Genomic DNA, 17,549 nt, shown 5'->3' with positions numbered 1-17,549 from the left:
CAGGGTTCTCATTTTCAACAAATGATGAAAAACTATTTAAAATGTACAGGCATCTCAAGCAAGTTAGGTTTGTGGGTATCAACAAACTGACAAGTCAGAGGACCAAGACCATCCGACTTCAAGAGTTACTTACCATCAAGACAGTCAGGTACCAGGAAAGACAAACTGATAAACAGACCAGAACAGACACTGCGGCGACACCCGCCCCCCCACAAGGTCACTGACGCCTGACCAATGAGCAAACACAATACAGCGGAGGAAACACAGAATTTCCAACCAGTGGTGAAGTGGACATCTGCACACAAAATGAATCCAGACCAAGACTTTATCTCCTTTACAAAATGTAACTTAAAAGAAAAATGCCACACTGTAAAGCTCCCAGAATGTGACGCAGGAGAAAAACAGCTGACTTAGGTATGGTGATGACTTTTAGATACAACACTGAAGACGGTCCAGGAAAGACAGAACTGGTCAGCTGGACTTTCCTGCTCTGTGCCAGACACTGTCGAGAGAATGAGAGAGAAGACGTGCCATAGACACGGAGAAGACACTTACAAAAGACAGAGTTGATAAAGGACTGCTATCCAAAATAGATGAGCAACTCTGAAACTCGCACTAAGAATATGAATGACAAACGGCAAAACATCCAGATTCCTCCCCAAAGGAGAGATGCAGATGCCAAGAAGCACATGAAAAGATGCTCCACATCATACGACATCAGGGGATTGCAAATCAAACCAAGACACCTCCTGCACCTATCACAACGGCCAAAACCCCGACGATCACGGACACCACCAAACGCTGGTGAGGGCAGGGGGGGCGGTGAGGAATGCAAACTGGGGCAGCAACTTAGGGAGGCAGTTTGCTGGTCTTCAGAAAATGAAACATCTACCCAAATGAGCTGAAAACCTATGTCCACACAAAAACCTACACGTAGGGCACTTAGGTGGCTCAGTCAATTACACATCTGCCTTTGGCTCAGATCATGATCCCAGGGTCCTTCCATCAAGACCTGCATCAGGCTCCCTGCTGGGCGGGGAGCCGGCTTCTCTCTCCCTCAGTCATTCCCCCTGCTTAAATGCTCTCTACTTCTGTCAAATAAATAAATAAAATCTTTAAAACAAAAAAACCCTACATGTGAATGTTTAAGGCAGGTTTATTTATAATTTCCCAAACTGGGAAGCAACCTAGATGTCCTTCCACAGGTGCGCGAGAGACCACGGTCCATCCAGACAATGGAGTATCATTCGGTACCACAGAGAACTGAGCCATCGAGCCATGAAGAGACACGGAGGAACCTGCAACGCCTGTTGGTTTCTAAGGGAAGAGGCTGCATATGACTGACCCCGAGCACAGGTGACACTCAAACAAGGCAGGGGCTGGGGTGCGGATCCCCTTGTGCACTGAGAATCCGTGTGTAACTTCTGATTCCCTTGAAACTTATCAATAACAGCCGGCCGTACCCCGCAAGCCCCACTGACAACCCACAACTAACATACCCTCTCTGTCACATGTGTTCCATGTAGTATCGTTCCCCCGATAAGCAGACGACGGAGAGCAAACCATTATGCGAACAGAAACGTTCACGGCCCCCTATGGGACTTACTGAGGAAGACACACAAAGAAGGAGCTTGCACAGTTGAAACCCGCTCTGTCCAAACTGCACACCACCCGAACCTGTAACACGTACCCTGCCGTGAGAGAACCCTGCAGCTGCGCATTTGGGGCAACGATGAGGGCTCCATGTAACCCCCGGATCACTCTAGAGTGAGACAGGGAGAGGCCCTGCCTGCATGAGCACGATGCAGATGGGAACATTCTGCACTTTCTGCTTCATTCTGCTGTGAACCTACAAGAGCTCTAAAAGAAAGTCAATTAAAAACAAAAGTGCAAAAGATTCAAAAGCTTCACCACTGGGGTGCCTGGCCGGCTCAGTGGGAGGAGCAGCAACTCCTGATCTTGGGTTGTGGGTTCAGCCCCACGCTGGGTGCAGAGGTTACTTAAAAAAAAAAGAACAATAAAAAAACAAAGGCTCCATCAGCAGCATCTTAACAAAATACCGTGCCACAGGCAAGTCAATGAGGCAGCTCGGTTATCCACGTGTGCAGCTGGAAAACATGAGGGGGGGCAGCCGAATGCTCTTCCAGAAAAGGCCCCCTGCGGAAGCTGCCCAGTGGGGGGGTTGGGGGGTGACAACAGCCACCTCCCTCATCTCTACACACCTGTCACACCTCCAGCCTCTGCGGTCTTCTTGACTTTCTGCTGGTCGTCCCACCTGAGCTCAGAGAAGCCGTCCACCTCTACGTCGGGGTGTCGGATGGAGTGCCCGACCTTCCAAAAGCAGGAGAAGTGGTACCAGTGTGGGACTTTTCCATCAAACATGGGCGACTGGAAGAGAAGAGAGGGAGGTGAGCGAGCAGCCTCAAGCCCAGCTCTCAGCCACTGTGATTGTGAGGCCCTTCTTCGCTGAAAATCCAGGACAGCAGTGCCCATGTGCCTCATGTCACTTGAGAAAAGCCGTGAGCCAACGAGAAATGGCATCGCCACCCAGATTTCTTAAGCTCTGCCCCGACAGCGGCTCTTCAGATGCGGCTGGGGAACAGTGTTGCTCTTCAAAGGAGCTCTGCCCCACGGGCCACATGCCTCAGTGACACGACTTCCCTCCCAGGACCATGGAACGCACACAAGATCCCCATTCCGTGACCCCATCCTGCTGCACCTGCGTGGGAGGCCAATGAATGCCCCCGTTGGGCCTAGGTGGCCCAGAAAGGGCTTAGTGCCTCTGGCATCAGAATAACGAGGAACAAGTCCCAGATAACGAGCAAAGCAGAGAAACCATGTCAGGAAACTGTGTCAGAATGGCGCAGCCGTGCCAACATGAGTGGAAGAAACTTCTCTGAGAGCAAACGACCTGGGGATCTGTGGACAGCAGCCTCCACGGTCTGGAGCTGGAGGGTCAGTGGGCATCCCAGGAAGCCCTGTCACAGGGGAAGGTGCTGCCCATCACAGCATGCTTCCTTTCTCCTATGATGCATTCCACTCGGGTTGTTCCTGACGCAACAACTGCAGGCTCTTCTCCTGGGGACACTGCCAGCTCTGGGCTCCTGGGGCCCGAGCACCCTCTGGCCTCAAGAACAAATGGTGATGGTGACCGGGCAGAGTGGGACAAGCACCACATTTACTCAGTCCCCGGCATCCTTTGCAAACCATCACGGGACCTCTCAACTGCCTCCAGGTAGGGCACCCCCATTTCACAGGTGTCTGCAGCAAGTGACTCCATCCGACTCGCATCCGACAGCAAGGTTCTGTCCGCTCTCTGTGCTGCTTAGCAGAATGAGCTCCTTAAAAACACACACATGGTTCTGACCAAAGCAGAGGCGGCTCCAAAAATCTGCTTTTACAGGAAATAAAGCTAAATGCCATGCAAATGGAATGAAAAGTATTAAAACAGCATCAAACATGAACCACCACGTAGGAATATTCGGATGGGAACTGTCGGACAGAAGAAATATTCTGGAAAAACAGTGACTTCTTCCACCTAGCCTCTTCCCGGGCTGTGAGTCTCCTCTTTCTCAGTGTAATATATGCAGAAGGAAGGTTCACCCCAGGGCACTACGAGGACTCCCCAGCATCAAGCAGCCTGGTTTCCCACATGTCAGTGGTCCCCTCGGCCCAGAAAGCTCCACAGCCCTAGTCAGCTTCCCAGAAGGATCCTCCCAAGCCCCTCCCAGGTGAGAACAATCCCTATGGGCACTGATTCCCTCAATGCTAGTGCCCTGCACCGGGCTGGAAGCTGCCTCCGTCTTGCTAGCTTCGGGCAACACCTGCTCACAGAAGGTAGCTGGACTATGGACACCCCAAGTCCGGAGATAAGAAAAGACAAGGGAAGGATAGGGGAATTCCTGCTGGGGAAAAGACTGCTCACTCCCAATAAACGGCATTTCCAAATGGACTTGTGTCAAACTTCCAATGAGGCAGGCGACACCTGCAGAAGCGTCCGCCATCTTGCTGTACATTTGCAGCGCCTTGCACCTGGACTCCTCCTGCCTTGGTGCCCCCCCCCCTGTAGCAGTCGGGTCACACACAAGCACAGGAAGGCACGGAACCCAAATGCCTCTGCCTCACACTGGACCTTGTGGCTCTGGTGGGAACCCTGGTCTGGGTGCTGTGTCCCAACCATTAATGCAGTGTGGGGTGACAGAGAGGTGCAGCCCAAAGGCCTACTCATAATACCAGCTTGGGGTCTGTAAGGGCTCCTGGTCATGCTTGAGAGGAAGGACCCCTGAACAAACCCAGGCTTTACCCTAGAACTTAGGAGTGACAACCATGTAGCAGGAAAGGAACTGGAACAAGATCACAAGACTATGCTTCTATTTGGCAACTTAGACAGCAGAATCTCTGTGTACTCCTAACAAAGACCCAGCACCTACCAGGGAACTGGGTCCTCACTCAGCGAACTGTTTCCTTCTGTGTAAAACAAGCCAGCCCACTGCCCACCTACTCAGAGACAGCAAGGAATGCCAGTTAATAGCATGAGACCCCACTGTGAGCCTGCTGTCTGCCTCAAGCCCTCCCAAGACAGAAGAACGTAGGGCCCACCCATCCAAAGGCTGCAAGGCCCCTGCAGCCCCAGGAGACTTCCTCAGGGCACACCACCCAAAGATCAGGTATCTAACACTCAGAACAATCCTCCCATACAAATGTAAAAGAACGTATTTAAGTCCAAGTAGAATAATGGTTTCGTTCTTTTCTGGCCTCAGGCTTTGCCTACAAGACCAGACTTTACATTATGAGTTAAAACTCCACCCCCAAATACAGTTACAGAAAACCACTTACTTTTAATAATAATTTCTTTCACCATCAGAAGCACCAGACTAGCCCTCCTCTGTATTTGGCATACAGGCTGCACTAAGATTTTGTCTGTCCCTCCCGATAGGACACGGTCCTCTCTGGCTGACTAGTGAAGCCCATAGATGTGCCTTGCTCAAATTTAAAAACACATCGTAGAATACACAAGCTCACAAAATAAACTAATTAGACTGAAGTAATTACCAAATTATTTAAAAATTCGGTGGGATACAGTGAGTTTTAAAGCACGAAGTAAGACCTTAGCACCCATTCTAACAACTACAGTAAACTTAAAATACTGATGAGCATAATGGATGACTTTAAGAAATCCCCAAGTGCAAAGCAGCATGAAAATACCTATAATTACCACTTCTTACAAAAATCACAGGTACCTCTTACTTTTCTGCTTTTACTCTGTTGCTTACACACCTAATTGAAGTAAGTATTTTATTTAGAGACTAATGACTACAGAAATGTAAACTCTAAACCCACCGAATGCCACCCCACAGATTTTAGGTCAAGCACTCCTATACTGAGAAAGGTTCTCCTTTTTGTTATTTAAAACGAGGGGCGCCCCGGTGGCTCAGAGGATTAACCCTCTGCCTTCGCCCCAGGTATTGGGCTTTCTGCTTGGAGGTGAGCTTGCTTCCCCTCTCCCTCTGCCTACTTGTGATCTCTCTCTCTCTCTGTCAAATAAATAATAATAAAAAAACCTCTAAAAAATGAAATAAAATAAAAAATGTAAATTCCAGGAGAGTTAACAGTGTGACAAGAGGGAGCTTCAGATCAGGCAGCCCACTCGTTCAGACTGAAGATCGGAGAACCGAAATGGATCCTACCCCGGAACTCAGTGCCTGATAAACATATAGGGTCAGCAGGCTCCGGGGTCGGAAGGGGGCCCTCCTTGTGTCACTAGTACCTAACAGTGCCTAACATGCTCTGCGTTCCCTGAAGGGTGGTACTGCTTGGCAGGTACTGAGTTAGGCCCTCAGGATACCAGGACCAGAGAGCCCCAGTCTCCAAGCACATCTAGGACCCACTCTGCTCCACTTGGTAAGTACTGAAAACCCAGAGAGGACTGTCTGGACTTTCCTAACACTCACTGCTGCCTCAGAGAAAACCAAGTTACCTTGAGCGAGGGCACTGAACTCCCTGAACACGAGCTTCATGTTGGGGAAGAGTAGGACGGGGCAGGGGAGAACCAAGACTTAACGGGCAGACAGGAGCACACTGGCAGCGGGAGGAGGGCCTCAGACACACCGCCCAGGCTGCACCCCTATCTGGGAAGCCTCAGACACCCGTCGGGAAGTCCCCAGTGTGTCCAGAAGCCCCAATGAGCAGCCCCCTCCAGCCTCTCTTATCCAGACCCGACAGCTGTAAATGCCGCGCGAAGAGAACGCGCCTGAGAGTCGGGAAAGTTTGGGGAAAATAGGATTTCAAACCACGAATTGGGCTAAAAGCGAAGGCACTGTACAGAAATGACACCGGCTGGTACAGTTCTGCATAATTAAGAAAAAACTGAAAGTAAGCGGACGTCGAAGCCACAGACGAAAATAGTTAAAAAAAAAAAAAAAACCCGCAGGCGCCCGTCGCCATCATCAATGTAGGACAAAAATCTCCCAGCACGAGGGAGGTCAGAACCAGGCCGGCTTCGGAAGCCCACGCGCGCCTCTGCCCCCACCCCCAAGAGGCAGCGGGGAAGGAAGCCCTGCAGCAGGGCCCCGAGCCGCACTTCCCGGGCTTTCGCGGGCTCCCGGGGGCGTTCCCTCCCCCTCCCCCTCCCCCGGCGCCCCTCCCCCCTCGCCCCCCGCCGCGCACAAAGCGGCCGCGCGCACCTGCACCATGATGGCCATGCGCAGCGAGTCCTTGGGGATGCTCTCGCTGCATTTCTTGCAGGACGCGCGCCCGCTCTTGGCGTATTCCACCCGGTAGAGCTTGTCCGAGGACTCCGCCATCGTTCCCTCGCGCCGCCGCCGCTCCGGGCGTCCCGCCCTGGACACGCGCCGCCGCCTGCCGCCCGCCCCTCGCTCCCCGCAGGCGCCCGAAGGCCCCAAGCTGCTGCTGCTGCTGCTGCCTCCGCCGCCGCCGCCGCCGCGGAACACGCCTCGCTACCCCGCCGCTCCCCTACCGACTGCTGACGCCGGGCCGCGGGCACGCCCCCCGCGCACGCGTCCTGGGGCACGCCCCCGGCGCTCGCGTCCTCGGGGCACGCCCGCCGCGCTCACACACGTCCTCGGGGCACGCCCCCCGCGCACGCGTCCTCGGGGCACGCCCGCCGCTCGCGCGCCCTCTGCCGGCTGCGGGGGCGGTGTTCCCTGGGTGCCTGAGGCTGCGCTAGCCGGGTGGGCGGTGGCGGGGCGTGGAGCGAGCTCCGCCTCCTCTGCGCCCTGACCCTCTGCGCTCGCGCGGAGAATTCCGCCCCGCCCCCGTTGGGAGACCGGGCGGGCGGTTCCCTGATCGCCGCGCGGTGCAGACCTGGGAGTCAGGGTCTGAGGCTCTGCGCCCGCCGTGTCCCGGGGCCGGTGCAGACCTCGGACCCGCGCGCAGTCTAGGGACATCGCCGCACCTGGGGCTCTGCTGGCAGGCGTCGTCGCAGGTGTTTGCGCTCCACCTGACGATTAGGCCCCTCAGCACTTGAAATGGCGGGGTTAGAAGACCTGCTAAACGCCTATGTCAATATTGAACTGGTTTCTGTGTTAATCCTGTGCGTTTTAGTTTTGTCATTTAAAACGTGGCAGGGGAGGAGGCGCCTGCCAGCTCTGTTCAGTGTCCGGCTCTGTATTTCCCCCCAGGGCTGTGCTCAGGGTGCAGTAGGCTTGAGATTCTCTCTCCCTTTGCCCCTTCCCCTGCTCGCTCTCTAAGATGAATAAACCAGTCTTTAAAAAAATAAATTGAGGGCGCGTGGGTGGCTCAGTTGGTTAAGCCACTGCCTTCTGCTCAGGTCATGATCCCCAGAGTCCTGGGATTGAGTACCGCATCGGGCTCCGAGCTGTGCGACGAGTCTGCTGCTCCCTCTGACCTTCTCCCCTCTCATGCTCTCTCTCTCTTTCTCAAATAAATAAATAAATAAATAAAATCTTAGAGTGCACGGGGCACCCGGCAGGCTGAGTCAGTAGACGGTGTGACTATGTCAGGCGCATGAGTTCAAGCCCCACCTTGGGCATGCAGCCTACTTAAAAAAATACGAAAATAAAACGGTCCAGTGAAGTGTGCTGTATCTGAGTATTGAGTTCTGCTAGAGCAGCCAAAAATTAACAGGATCGGGGCACCTGGCTCAGTGGGTTAAGCCTCTGCTTTCAGCTCTGGTCATGATGCTGGGGTCCTGGGATGGAGCCCCACATCAGGCTCTCTGCTCTGCGGGGAGCCTGCTTCCTCCTCTCTCTCTCTCTCTGCCTGCCTCTCTGCCTACTTGTCTCTGTCTGTCAAGTAAATAAATAAAATCTTTTAAAAAAAATTGACAGGATTGATGAAACTCAGCAGAAAGAAGAAAGCTAGTAACAAGACGGGGGATCCTGAGTAGGCAAATAGGTTGTGAGACACAGATAAGAATCTTAAGTTAGGTGTGTTAGCGATGTTGAAGGTGAACAGAAGAAGTGGAGTATGTGATGGTGGCACCTGGGTGGCTCAGTGGGTTAAGAGTTTGCCTTTGGCTCAGGTCATGATCTCAGGGTCCTGGGATAGAGCCCTGCATCAGACTTTCTGCTCAGCAAGGAACTTGCACCCCACCTGCCTCTCTGCCTACTTGTGATCTCTGTGTCAAATAAAGTTTATTTTCTAAAAAAGTGGAGTATGTGATGGAACGAATAAAATAATTTTACTCAGGGAATAACCAAATCAAAAGACAAGACCGTTTGACCTCCAGGTTCACTCATTGGTGCTAACATCATGGTCCCATTCTACCTCCTATACACCCTGCCCAAGAATTGCAGATAAAACCCTCGTTTGAGGCACCTGGGTGGCTCAGTAGGTTAAGCCTCTGCCTTTGGCTCTGGTCATGATCTCAGGGTCCTGGGATCAAGCCCCACATCGGACTCTCTGCTGAGCAGGGAGCCTGCCTACCCCTCTCTCTGCCTGCCTCTCTGCCTACTTGTGATTTCTCTTTCTCTGTCAAATAAATAATCCTAAAACAAACAAACAAACAACCCCCCCCCCAAAACCCTCGTCTGTTTTGCAGGCTAATTGACAAGTTATAGCTGTGGCCAGGTGCACTTGCACGTGTCTCTGTGAATGGGCTCCACGTACTTGGAGTGACCTTGAGCATCCTCAGCTCTGGTATTAGTAACCCCACTGTCTGACTGGCTGGTGCAGTAGAGAGAACATAGGAACAAACGACCATTGCATAACCCCAGATTTAGATGATATGTTCTACCTAGCTTCTACCCCGTCCTTTGTGTGTCATCAACCCCATGTTGTATCTCTTTCTGCAGGAAGTTTAAATCAGGTGTTTCAAACTGATGCAATGAACCCTGTCGTTCAAGCATCTTACTTTGGTCTCTGAGGCTTCTTCTCTTTTGTGACTTCTGGAATACATTGTATTCCAGATGTTCTCTGGGAGCTACCATGATAGTAGAGGTCCATGGATGTCACTGGACCCATAAAGGGGTCCTGGGCACACACAAAGGCTAGGAATTCCTTTCCCTAGAACTCGAAGGAGAGCCAACTAGATCTCACTGCCTACTCAGTATTTTTGCTTGGGTGTCTTAAATGCTTCTCCAGTAATATCCAACACTTCCCCTAGTACTGCCCACTTAGGTGTGGTCGCTGGTTCTCCCAATGCTTAGGCCAAACACCTTGGTGTCAGCTGGACTCTTCTGTTCCACACCCAATCCAGCCCCAAATCCTGACTTCTGGTTCTAGTGGTTTCATTCCTTTTTGGTGTTTGGCTACCCATGTGCCCCCAGCCCTGTGACTCTGCCACCTGCCACATCTCTACTTTTCTCAACTGCAAAGGGGTGCCCACAGGACCCCTGAGCCCATACCCTGCTGTCTTGTAGAGGGACAGGGTATGAGAGACCGAGTCTCTGGATGAGCTCAAGGAATGTAGTGTGATTTTCCTTTGAAAAAAAGAAGGAAGGTAAATGACAAAACCAAAACCAATTAAAATGACACACACAGAAGTACAATGGTGAGTGAGAATTTTTCTTCCTCTCCATCCCTCCCATTCCCACATCCCAGAGGCCATCACTTGTCCCGGTGTATTGTTTGGGCTGTGTCCTGCGGGCCTCTGTGTGTGTGTGCGCGCGCGCACACGCACACACACACACACACACACACACACACAGACAGTTCATAAAAACCTGCATAGAGAGAGATGATCACACAGAGGAAGGAACCTGAATCAACTTGCCATCAGATTTTCCCAATGGTAGACTCATGTAGTATTGATCAGAAAGGAAATTCAGAGGGAAATGGACCTTTTTTCTGTAGGGGAAGAAGAAGACCTGAGACTACTGACCGAACAAATCAGCATGCTCAGGTGAAACCGTAGAGGGCGGTCAGGCCTTATGGGGAGAAAGAAGGAAAACAGGGAGAAACCCCGCAAGGCTTCAAAATGAGTGACCCCAAACACAGGAGCCAAGAACATGGTGGGACAGAGCTGAGGTGTCGATGGAAACTACACACACCGCAGCGGCCACTGGCCTGGCAGGGGAGCCCCTCCCTGGACAATCCTGTTATACTTAGAAAACCACATATATGCTAATGAGGCAAGCCCCTGTCTGAGGGAGGCACACAAAATTCAGAATGCTGTCTGAGGGTGAGGTCCTGGGGGCTTTGAACCCAGATGAAACTGGGAGGACATACGAGAAAGAATGGGAGTTATATTTAAAAAGTTGACCATAATCTAGGGGTGCCTGGGTGTTTCCTCCGTGAAGCGCCTGCTTTGGCTGAGGTCTGGATCCCAGAGAGCTGGGATGGAGTCCCACGTTGAGCTCTCTGCTCAGCGGCTAGTCGGCCTCGGCCTCTGCCTCTGCTCTCTCCTTCTTTCTTAAAAAAAATAGATGAAATCGTTAAAAATAATTTTAAAAAGGTGAATGTAAGTCTGTATAAATCAGAACTTCTGTAAGAGAAAACAATGATAAATTATACTTCACTGAAATTAAAAACTTTTGCTTTTCAGAGGACACTACAGTGTGAAGAAAACTAAGGAAGAAGCTCACGATTTCGCAGCTTTTTATTTATTTCTTTAACCTTTTGTGCATTGGCGGGAAGCTGTCTGAGCTGGGCATCCCAGTTCACTCACTAGAGCTCCGGGGGTCCACTGTTCAAAGAGTTTTTATTTTATTTAGCTCTTCCACATTTTACTTTCCAGGATCACTAGTTGCTGTGTTTACAGGCACATGCTTGGCATTTATTGGTGTTTCCTTTTTTATTATTAAAGATTTTATTTTTACTTATTTATTTGATAGAGACAGCGAGAGAGGGAACATAAGAAGGGGGAATGGGAGAGGAGAAGCAGGCTTCCCAGGGAGCAGGGAGCCCAGTATGGGGCTCAATCCCGGGACCCTAGGATCATGACCTGAGCCGAAGGCGGACGCTGAGTGAGTGAGCCACCCAGGCGCCCTTATCGTTGTTTCTTTAGGTCTCAGTTCTTCTGCCTCGTCTGTTACAGGAAGGCCATCGGATAGTCTGGTAAGGGTCCCCAAAACACAAATGGTGAAATGCGGGACTGTAGAATCATGAGGTTGATACAAGGGCCACTGGGAGCCTTCCAGCTCTAACTACCTGGTGGTTCTAGGGCTATGGCCGTGGTCCGAGATCATCCTGGTGAGGGCTGTGGTCTGATCCCACCTGGTGAAAACTGTCCACCCTGTCTTATGTATCGATGGGGTCCTTTGGGGTCCTGGGATGCCTGGGACTTCTGGACAGCTACACCATTTCCAGGAGTCTCCTCTTCCATTGGCCTGATGCAGGAAACTGGATCTGGAGAATATTGGGACGTAGGGACTTCTAAAGGGGGTCACTTGCTAGTTCCCTACCTGAAGGTCCCCTCCTCTGAGTCCCCTCCTAAGTGTCCCTGCTCTCCATCCCCTCTATAGGTAAGAAAGGGCACCAGTCACCTAACATTGACCGTGAGCTGTCACCGGGCTTTACCAAATGCGGCTTTTGCGGTGTTGGCAGTCTTCAAACCTTTAGTGGTTTTAGGCTGTCTGCTCACTTGTGTGTTTAGGATCGCATCTGTTCATCTTCAGCTTTGTTTTCCACAGCCCATGTCTGGAGAATTTTTAAAATGTATTTTATTTATTTATTTGACAAGAGACAGTGAGAGAGGGAACACAAGCAGGAGGCGTGGGCAGAGGGAGAGGGAGAGGCAGACTCCCGCTGAGCAGGGAGCCCAATGCAGGGCTCGATCCCAGGACCCCGAGATCACGACCTAAGCCAAAGGCAGAGGCTCAACCCACTGAGCCACCCAAGAGCGCCTGTATTCTATTTTTAAAGATTTATTTATTTTAAAGAGAGACAGCAGGAGCAGGAGAGGCAGAGACAGAGGGAGAGAGAGAGACTCTCAAGCTGACTCCTCCGTGAGCGTGAACGCAGAGCCTGATGCATCATGACCCTGAGATCACGACCTGAGTCAGATGCTTAACTGATCACTCCACCCAGGAGTCCCCAGTATTGTCCGTTTCTAACGTTATTTTTACTGATAGGTTTTGATGAGATGGAATATCTTTTTATATTCCATTGGCTATTTCAATTTCTTCCCCTGTGAAGTTCCTACAGTACCATTAAAAAACATTGACCACGTTGTTTACAGTTCGTAGCTTTTTTAAAATGATACAAACATGTTTTGCTTTATTTCCCTGTTTGCTCCTAACTCCCAAATCCTCTTTCCCATATGTGACATTGCCTGGTTTATTAACGAGGAGAGGAGAGAGCTGTTGCCTGAGGAAGGGAGAAAGAGGCGACAGCTTGGGGAGGCTGGGTGGGCAGATGAAGCAGGGTCTTTGCCTGGGAGAACCAGAGGTGGCTGAGCTCTTGATTTCGGCTCGGGTCAGGATCTCAGGGTCTTGGGATTAAGTCTTGTACCGGGCTCACTCCTCTGTTTCTCCCTCTCCCTCTACTCCTTCCTCTGCTCTCTCTCGCTCTCTCTCTCAAGTGAATACATAAATCTTTAAAAAATAAAAATACTAAAATACCCCACAATAGAGGCAGCCTCGTTGTTTTTCCTCCTGATTATATAATAATACATGCACAGTGTAAAAAAACAAAACCAAGCCGCATGACTTCAAGGATGGGGAAGAAGGTAGGACTCGCCCAATGCCACTGCTACAGTCTGGGGGCCGCCCCACGGACAGCATCGTGGGCCGGGCTCCCTGGTCTGGTTCCCATTCCTGGCTGCAACCCCGATGCTGGAGCAGCATCCAGTTGGAAGGTGGCCGTGGGCAGGACTGCAGGCTCCTCGCGTGGGGGGCTGCCTTCTCAGCCTCATGGAAGACGAAGATGGGTGGCTTGAGCCAAAGCACACTGAGCACGAAGCCTCAGGACCTGGCGCCGGAGACAGGAATGGCCGGGCAAGTCCAGTGGTTTAGTTCAAAATGCAGGCCACGAGGGGGGCTCGACTCGGCACCCCTCCCCGGTGGTCTGAGAGCTAGCGTCCTTGGGGGCCTTGTCACGTTGTTCCCAGGGGACCTCAGATGGAACCATTCCAACTGGCCCAAGAAGGTGGACATGGACTGGGGTCCTACCTGTTTCTCCCGAGTCTCCTGGACCCTCTGGCAGTTTACTCCCCAAGGAAGGAAGGAAGGAAGCAAGGGGGAGGGGGGGAAGGGGGAAGGAATAAAGGGATAAAGAGGAGGCTTTTACCATGAGCATTGCATTTCCTACTGTATTCTTGGATGATGGCATTTGCTCCTTGAATCTTACTGCTTTATCCAGTGCCCTGTGAATGAATGAGGGAATGAATGACACAGCCCCCTCTGCTTGGCAATGTACCTAAATTTAAACACAGAAATTCTTTTGTATTCTTAACCCTCAGCTTGCAAGGGACACTTGATAGACACTTTGTAAATGCTTGTCGAATGAATGAATGAATGACTAAACGGTTAAAGACCTAGATAAACATGTGGAAAGAGGGTTTTCTTTTTTAAGGTAGAAGTCTTTTTTTTTTTTTTAAAGATTTTATTTATTTATTTGAGAGAGAGAGAGAAAGCATGAGAGGGGGGAGGGTCAGAGGGAGATGCAGACTCCCCGCCGAGCAGGGAGCCCGATGCCGGACTCTGTCTCGGGACTTCATGATCATGACATGAGCCAAAGGCAGTCACTCAACCCACTGAGCCACCCAGGCACCCTAAAAAGAGGGTTTTTGACTTGCCTTGAAAACTGTTCCATAGAGTCCACTAGGAGGATGTGGAGCTGCTGGGGGTCCCTGTGTCAAGGGCGCGGAGCTGCTTTGAAGATTGTTATGTAATTGTCACCAGAGTACGGACCCACCAACCGTGTTTATGTAGTTCCAATTTATATTTCAGTAACTCTTCTTTTTTTAAAAAAAAAGCATCAAAATTCTGTGATTCTTTTTCCTCTGCAATTTCAGAGGGCAGAACAATTTCGTTAGGACTAAATACACACACATAATTTAATATGTTAATATCAGACTTTTTGATTGACAGGAGAACCCGTAAATGGGTGATGGGATTTATTTGACTTATTGAGAAATGACTGAGTGGAATTTAATTCCCTGGAGTACAATAACGTACAGCAAAACTGCCGGAGTTTTTATTTATTTTTATTTATTTGTTGGTTTATTTATTTATTTGACAGAGAAAGACACACACACACAGTGAGAGGGGGAACACAGTCAGGGAGAGTGGGAGAGGGAAAAGGCAGGCTTCCTGCTGAGCAGAGAGCCCGATGCAAGGCTCAATCCCAGGATCCTAGGATCACAACCTGAACTGATCTTGAAGGCAGATGCTTAACCAACTGAGCCACCCAGGTGGCCCCTGCTGGACTTTTTAAACAGAGAGGCATCTTGGAGCTGCGTCTGGTCTCCTGGACTTACAGCTGGACAGACGTCATGCAATTTCCCTAATGTCACTGAGTAGCGAGTGGCAGAGTGGGAGAGTGCTGCTCTCTGTGTTCCGGCTGTGTTTCCCCCGTGCTTCCCGCCACAGGAGCAAGGTTAACTTACATCTGTTGAGGGCTAATGTTCCAGAAAGAGGCATTCTCCTCTGAGATGAGGCAGGGGTTAGGGGTGTAAGGAAGCATCAGTGAGTGAGCCCTGATGATTCAGACTCAGGAAGCAGGTGGACCCTCCAGGACCAGGGACTATGCCCTGGCAACACAACCAAACACCCAGAACCTAGTGCAAACTTGTGCACTCTCCCACTAACCTGCAAACCTGGAGGACGGAAGCTGATTTTTGAAGTGTGTAGCACAGTGAGTGACTTGATAAATGTTTGCCTGGGTGGCTCAGTGGGTTAAAGCCTCTGCCTTTGGCTCGAGTCATAGTCCCAGGGTCCTAGGATCAAGCCCTGCATGGGACTCTCTGTGAAGCAGGGAGCCTGCTTCCCTTCCTCTCTCTGCCTTCCTCTTTGCCCACTTGTGATGTCTGTCTGTCAAATAGATAAATAAAATCTTAAAAAAAAATGTTTGCATGTGAAATGGCAGCTGCCCCGTTTAGAGCCCACCCTGGGGCAGAATAGAATCACAACCAGCCATTGCCTCACACAGCTGAACTTGCTCACGCCCCCTGAGCCCTACTTCTCTTGCTGGTGTGCTCGGGGAAGCACCTGCCCATTTGCATCAGGAACACCTGACATTACAAAATACTTACAGCCCCAAATGCAAACAGTCCAAATACCCACAAATGGTAGAATGAGTGTGTTATGGAATACTCACTCAGGGGTATAGTATACAGCAACGTAAATGAATGAATCACAGCCCACACATTAATACATAGGAACTGCAAAAGTGAAAAATTCAGTCACAGGACAATTAATTTAGATTTGATCCATTTATATAAAATTAAAAATGAGGGAGAACTAAACAATCTATTGTTTAATTTTTTAAAAGATTTACTTATCCTATTTATTTATTTATTAATATTATTTTTTAAAAAGATTTTATTTATTTATTTGACAGACAGAGATGATAAGCAGGCAGAAAGGCAGGCAGAGAGAGAGGGGGGAAGCAAGCTCCCCGCTGAGCAGAGAGCCTGACTCAGGGCTTGATCCCAGGACCCCAGGATCATGACCTGAGCCGAAGGCAGAGGCTTTCACCCGCTGAGCCATCCATGTGCCTCTCTTATTTATTTTTAAAAAGATTTTATTTTTATTTGTTTGAGAGAGAGTGAGAGCATGTGTGTGCATGGGGATGGGGTGGGTAGAGGGAGAAGCTGACTCCCCACTGAGCAGGGGGACCGATGGGGGGCTCAATCCCAGGACCCCGAGATCATGACCCAAGCAGAAGACAGATGCTTAACTGACTGAGTTTTAGAGAGTGTTAGAGAGAAAGAGAGAGTGTGGGCTGGAGGGAAGGGCATACAGAGGGAGAGAGAGAATCTCAAGCAGACTCACCACCCAGCATGGAGCCTGATGTGGGGCTTGATCTCATGACCCTGAGATCATGACCTGAGCCAAAACCAAGTTGGATACTCAACTGTCTGCACCACCCACATACCCCTAAATAGTCTTTTATTTAAAGTTCCTCATGTATGTTATAATACATTAAAGAAAAGCAAGGAAATGATTTACACACTTTTTTTTCCAAGGTTTTATTTATTTATTTGACAGAGAAAGACACAGTGAAAGAGGGAACACAAGCAGGGGGAGCCGGAGAGGGAGAAGCAGGCTTCCCACTGAGCCGGGAGCCTGACATACGGCTCCATCCCAGGGTCCTGGGATCCTGACTGGAACTGAAGGCAGACACCTAAGACTGAGCCACCCAGGCGCCCCTACACGCATTTTCAATAGTTGTTCTTTCAGGCGGGCTGGAAGGAAACACAGATCGGGGAGTTATGAAGTCGTTGGTGTGACTCTATTTCTGAAGTCAGATGATGGGCAGATGTCTATTACTTACTCTTCCTTCAGAGGGTCATACGTAATACGCACATTCACGTGCTTCATGATGAAAACTTTGCAAATTCTACCATTGTGCAATGACCCACGTGGAAACTGTCCCTAGCACTTGACCTGGTCTGTCGTCAGAGGAGGGAAGCCATGGCCCTCCAACAATCTACGCAGAACAGGTTTGTCTGTGGTGGGTTGAAACAGCGTCCATTTCCGTGCCTGTGTGCTGAGCGCTGTCCCTCGGATGGAAGGGGTCTGCCCGTTGGGTGAGCAAGGACCTGGAAGGGCAAGGGTCCTTGGTCCAGGGGAATAGTGTGTCATCCCAAAGGATCACTTTTTGAAGCATCCTTAAAGGGGGAATGTATTGACATTCCCCCCACCGCATCACGGGGTGCCAAGGGTCTGTGCTCAGGGGATCCGTGAGCAGACAGTCTCCCCGGGGCTCGTCATTCACAGCTGTTCCCTCCGGGAGACCACAGAGCTGACCCTGTGACAAGTCAGGCACGACGGACGGGTGAGGGAGGGAGGAGAGAAAGGCCAGGCCTGGGCTTAGAAAGTCGTTCCTGTGGGCAGAGAAGAAGAACCCTTCCTCTTACAGGGATGGTGGTAGGTTGGGGGAGGGTGTGCCCATCGCCCATCGGATCCTTTTATTCTTATGACCCAGCCCTCCATCCTTTTTTTACGATTTTATTGCTTTTT

General features: G+C 50.6%; 1 protein-coding gene across 1 annotated transcript in view; it reads right to left on the bottom strand.

Annotated features, from left to right (window-relative positions):
- Positions 1–7,031, bottom strand: part of PARP1 (poly(ADP-ribose) polymerase 1) — a 36,203-nt gene extending 29,172 nt beyond the window's left edge. The window contains exons 1-2 of the mRNA XM_082704417.1: positions 6,684–7,031; positions 2,223–2,388 (exon numbers count right to left, since the gene is read on the bottom strand). Coding sequence (XP_082560543.1) covers positions 2,223–2,388; positions 6,684–6,803 — 286 coding nt within the window. The 5' untranslated portion in view covers positions 6,804–7,031. The remainder of the gene's footprint in view (positions 1–2,222; positions 2,389–6,683) is intronic.
- Between the last annotated feature and the right edge of the window lie 10,518 nt (positions 7,032–17,549).

The sequence above is a fragment of the Mustela nivalis genome (assembly GCF_964662115.1).
Source record: "Mustela nivalis genome assembly, chromosome: 16".
Lineage (NCBI taxonomy): Eukaryota > Metazoa > Chordata > Mammalia > Carnivora > Mustelidae > Mustela > Mustela nivalis.
Note: the sequence above shows the minus strand (reverse complement) of the source record. Positions and strands in the feature narration are given on the sequence as shown.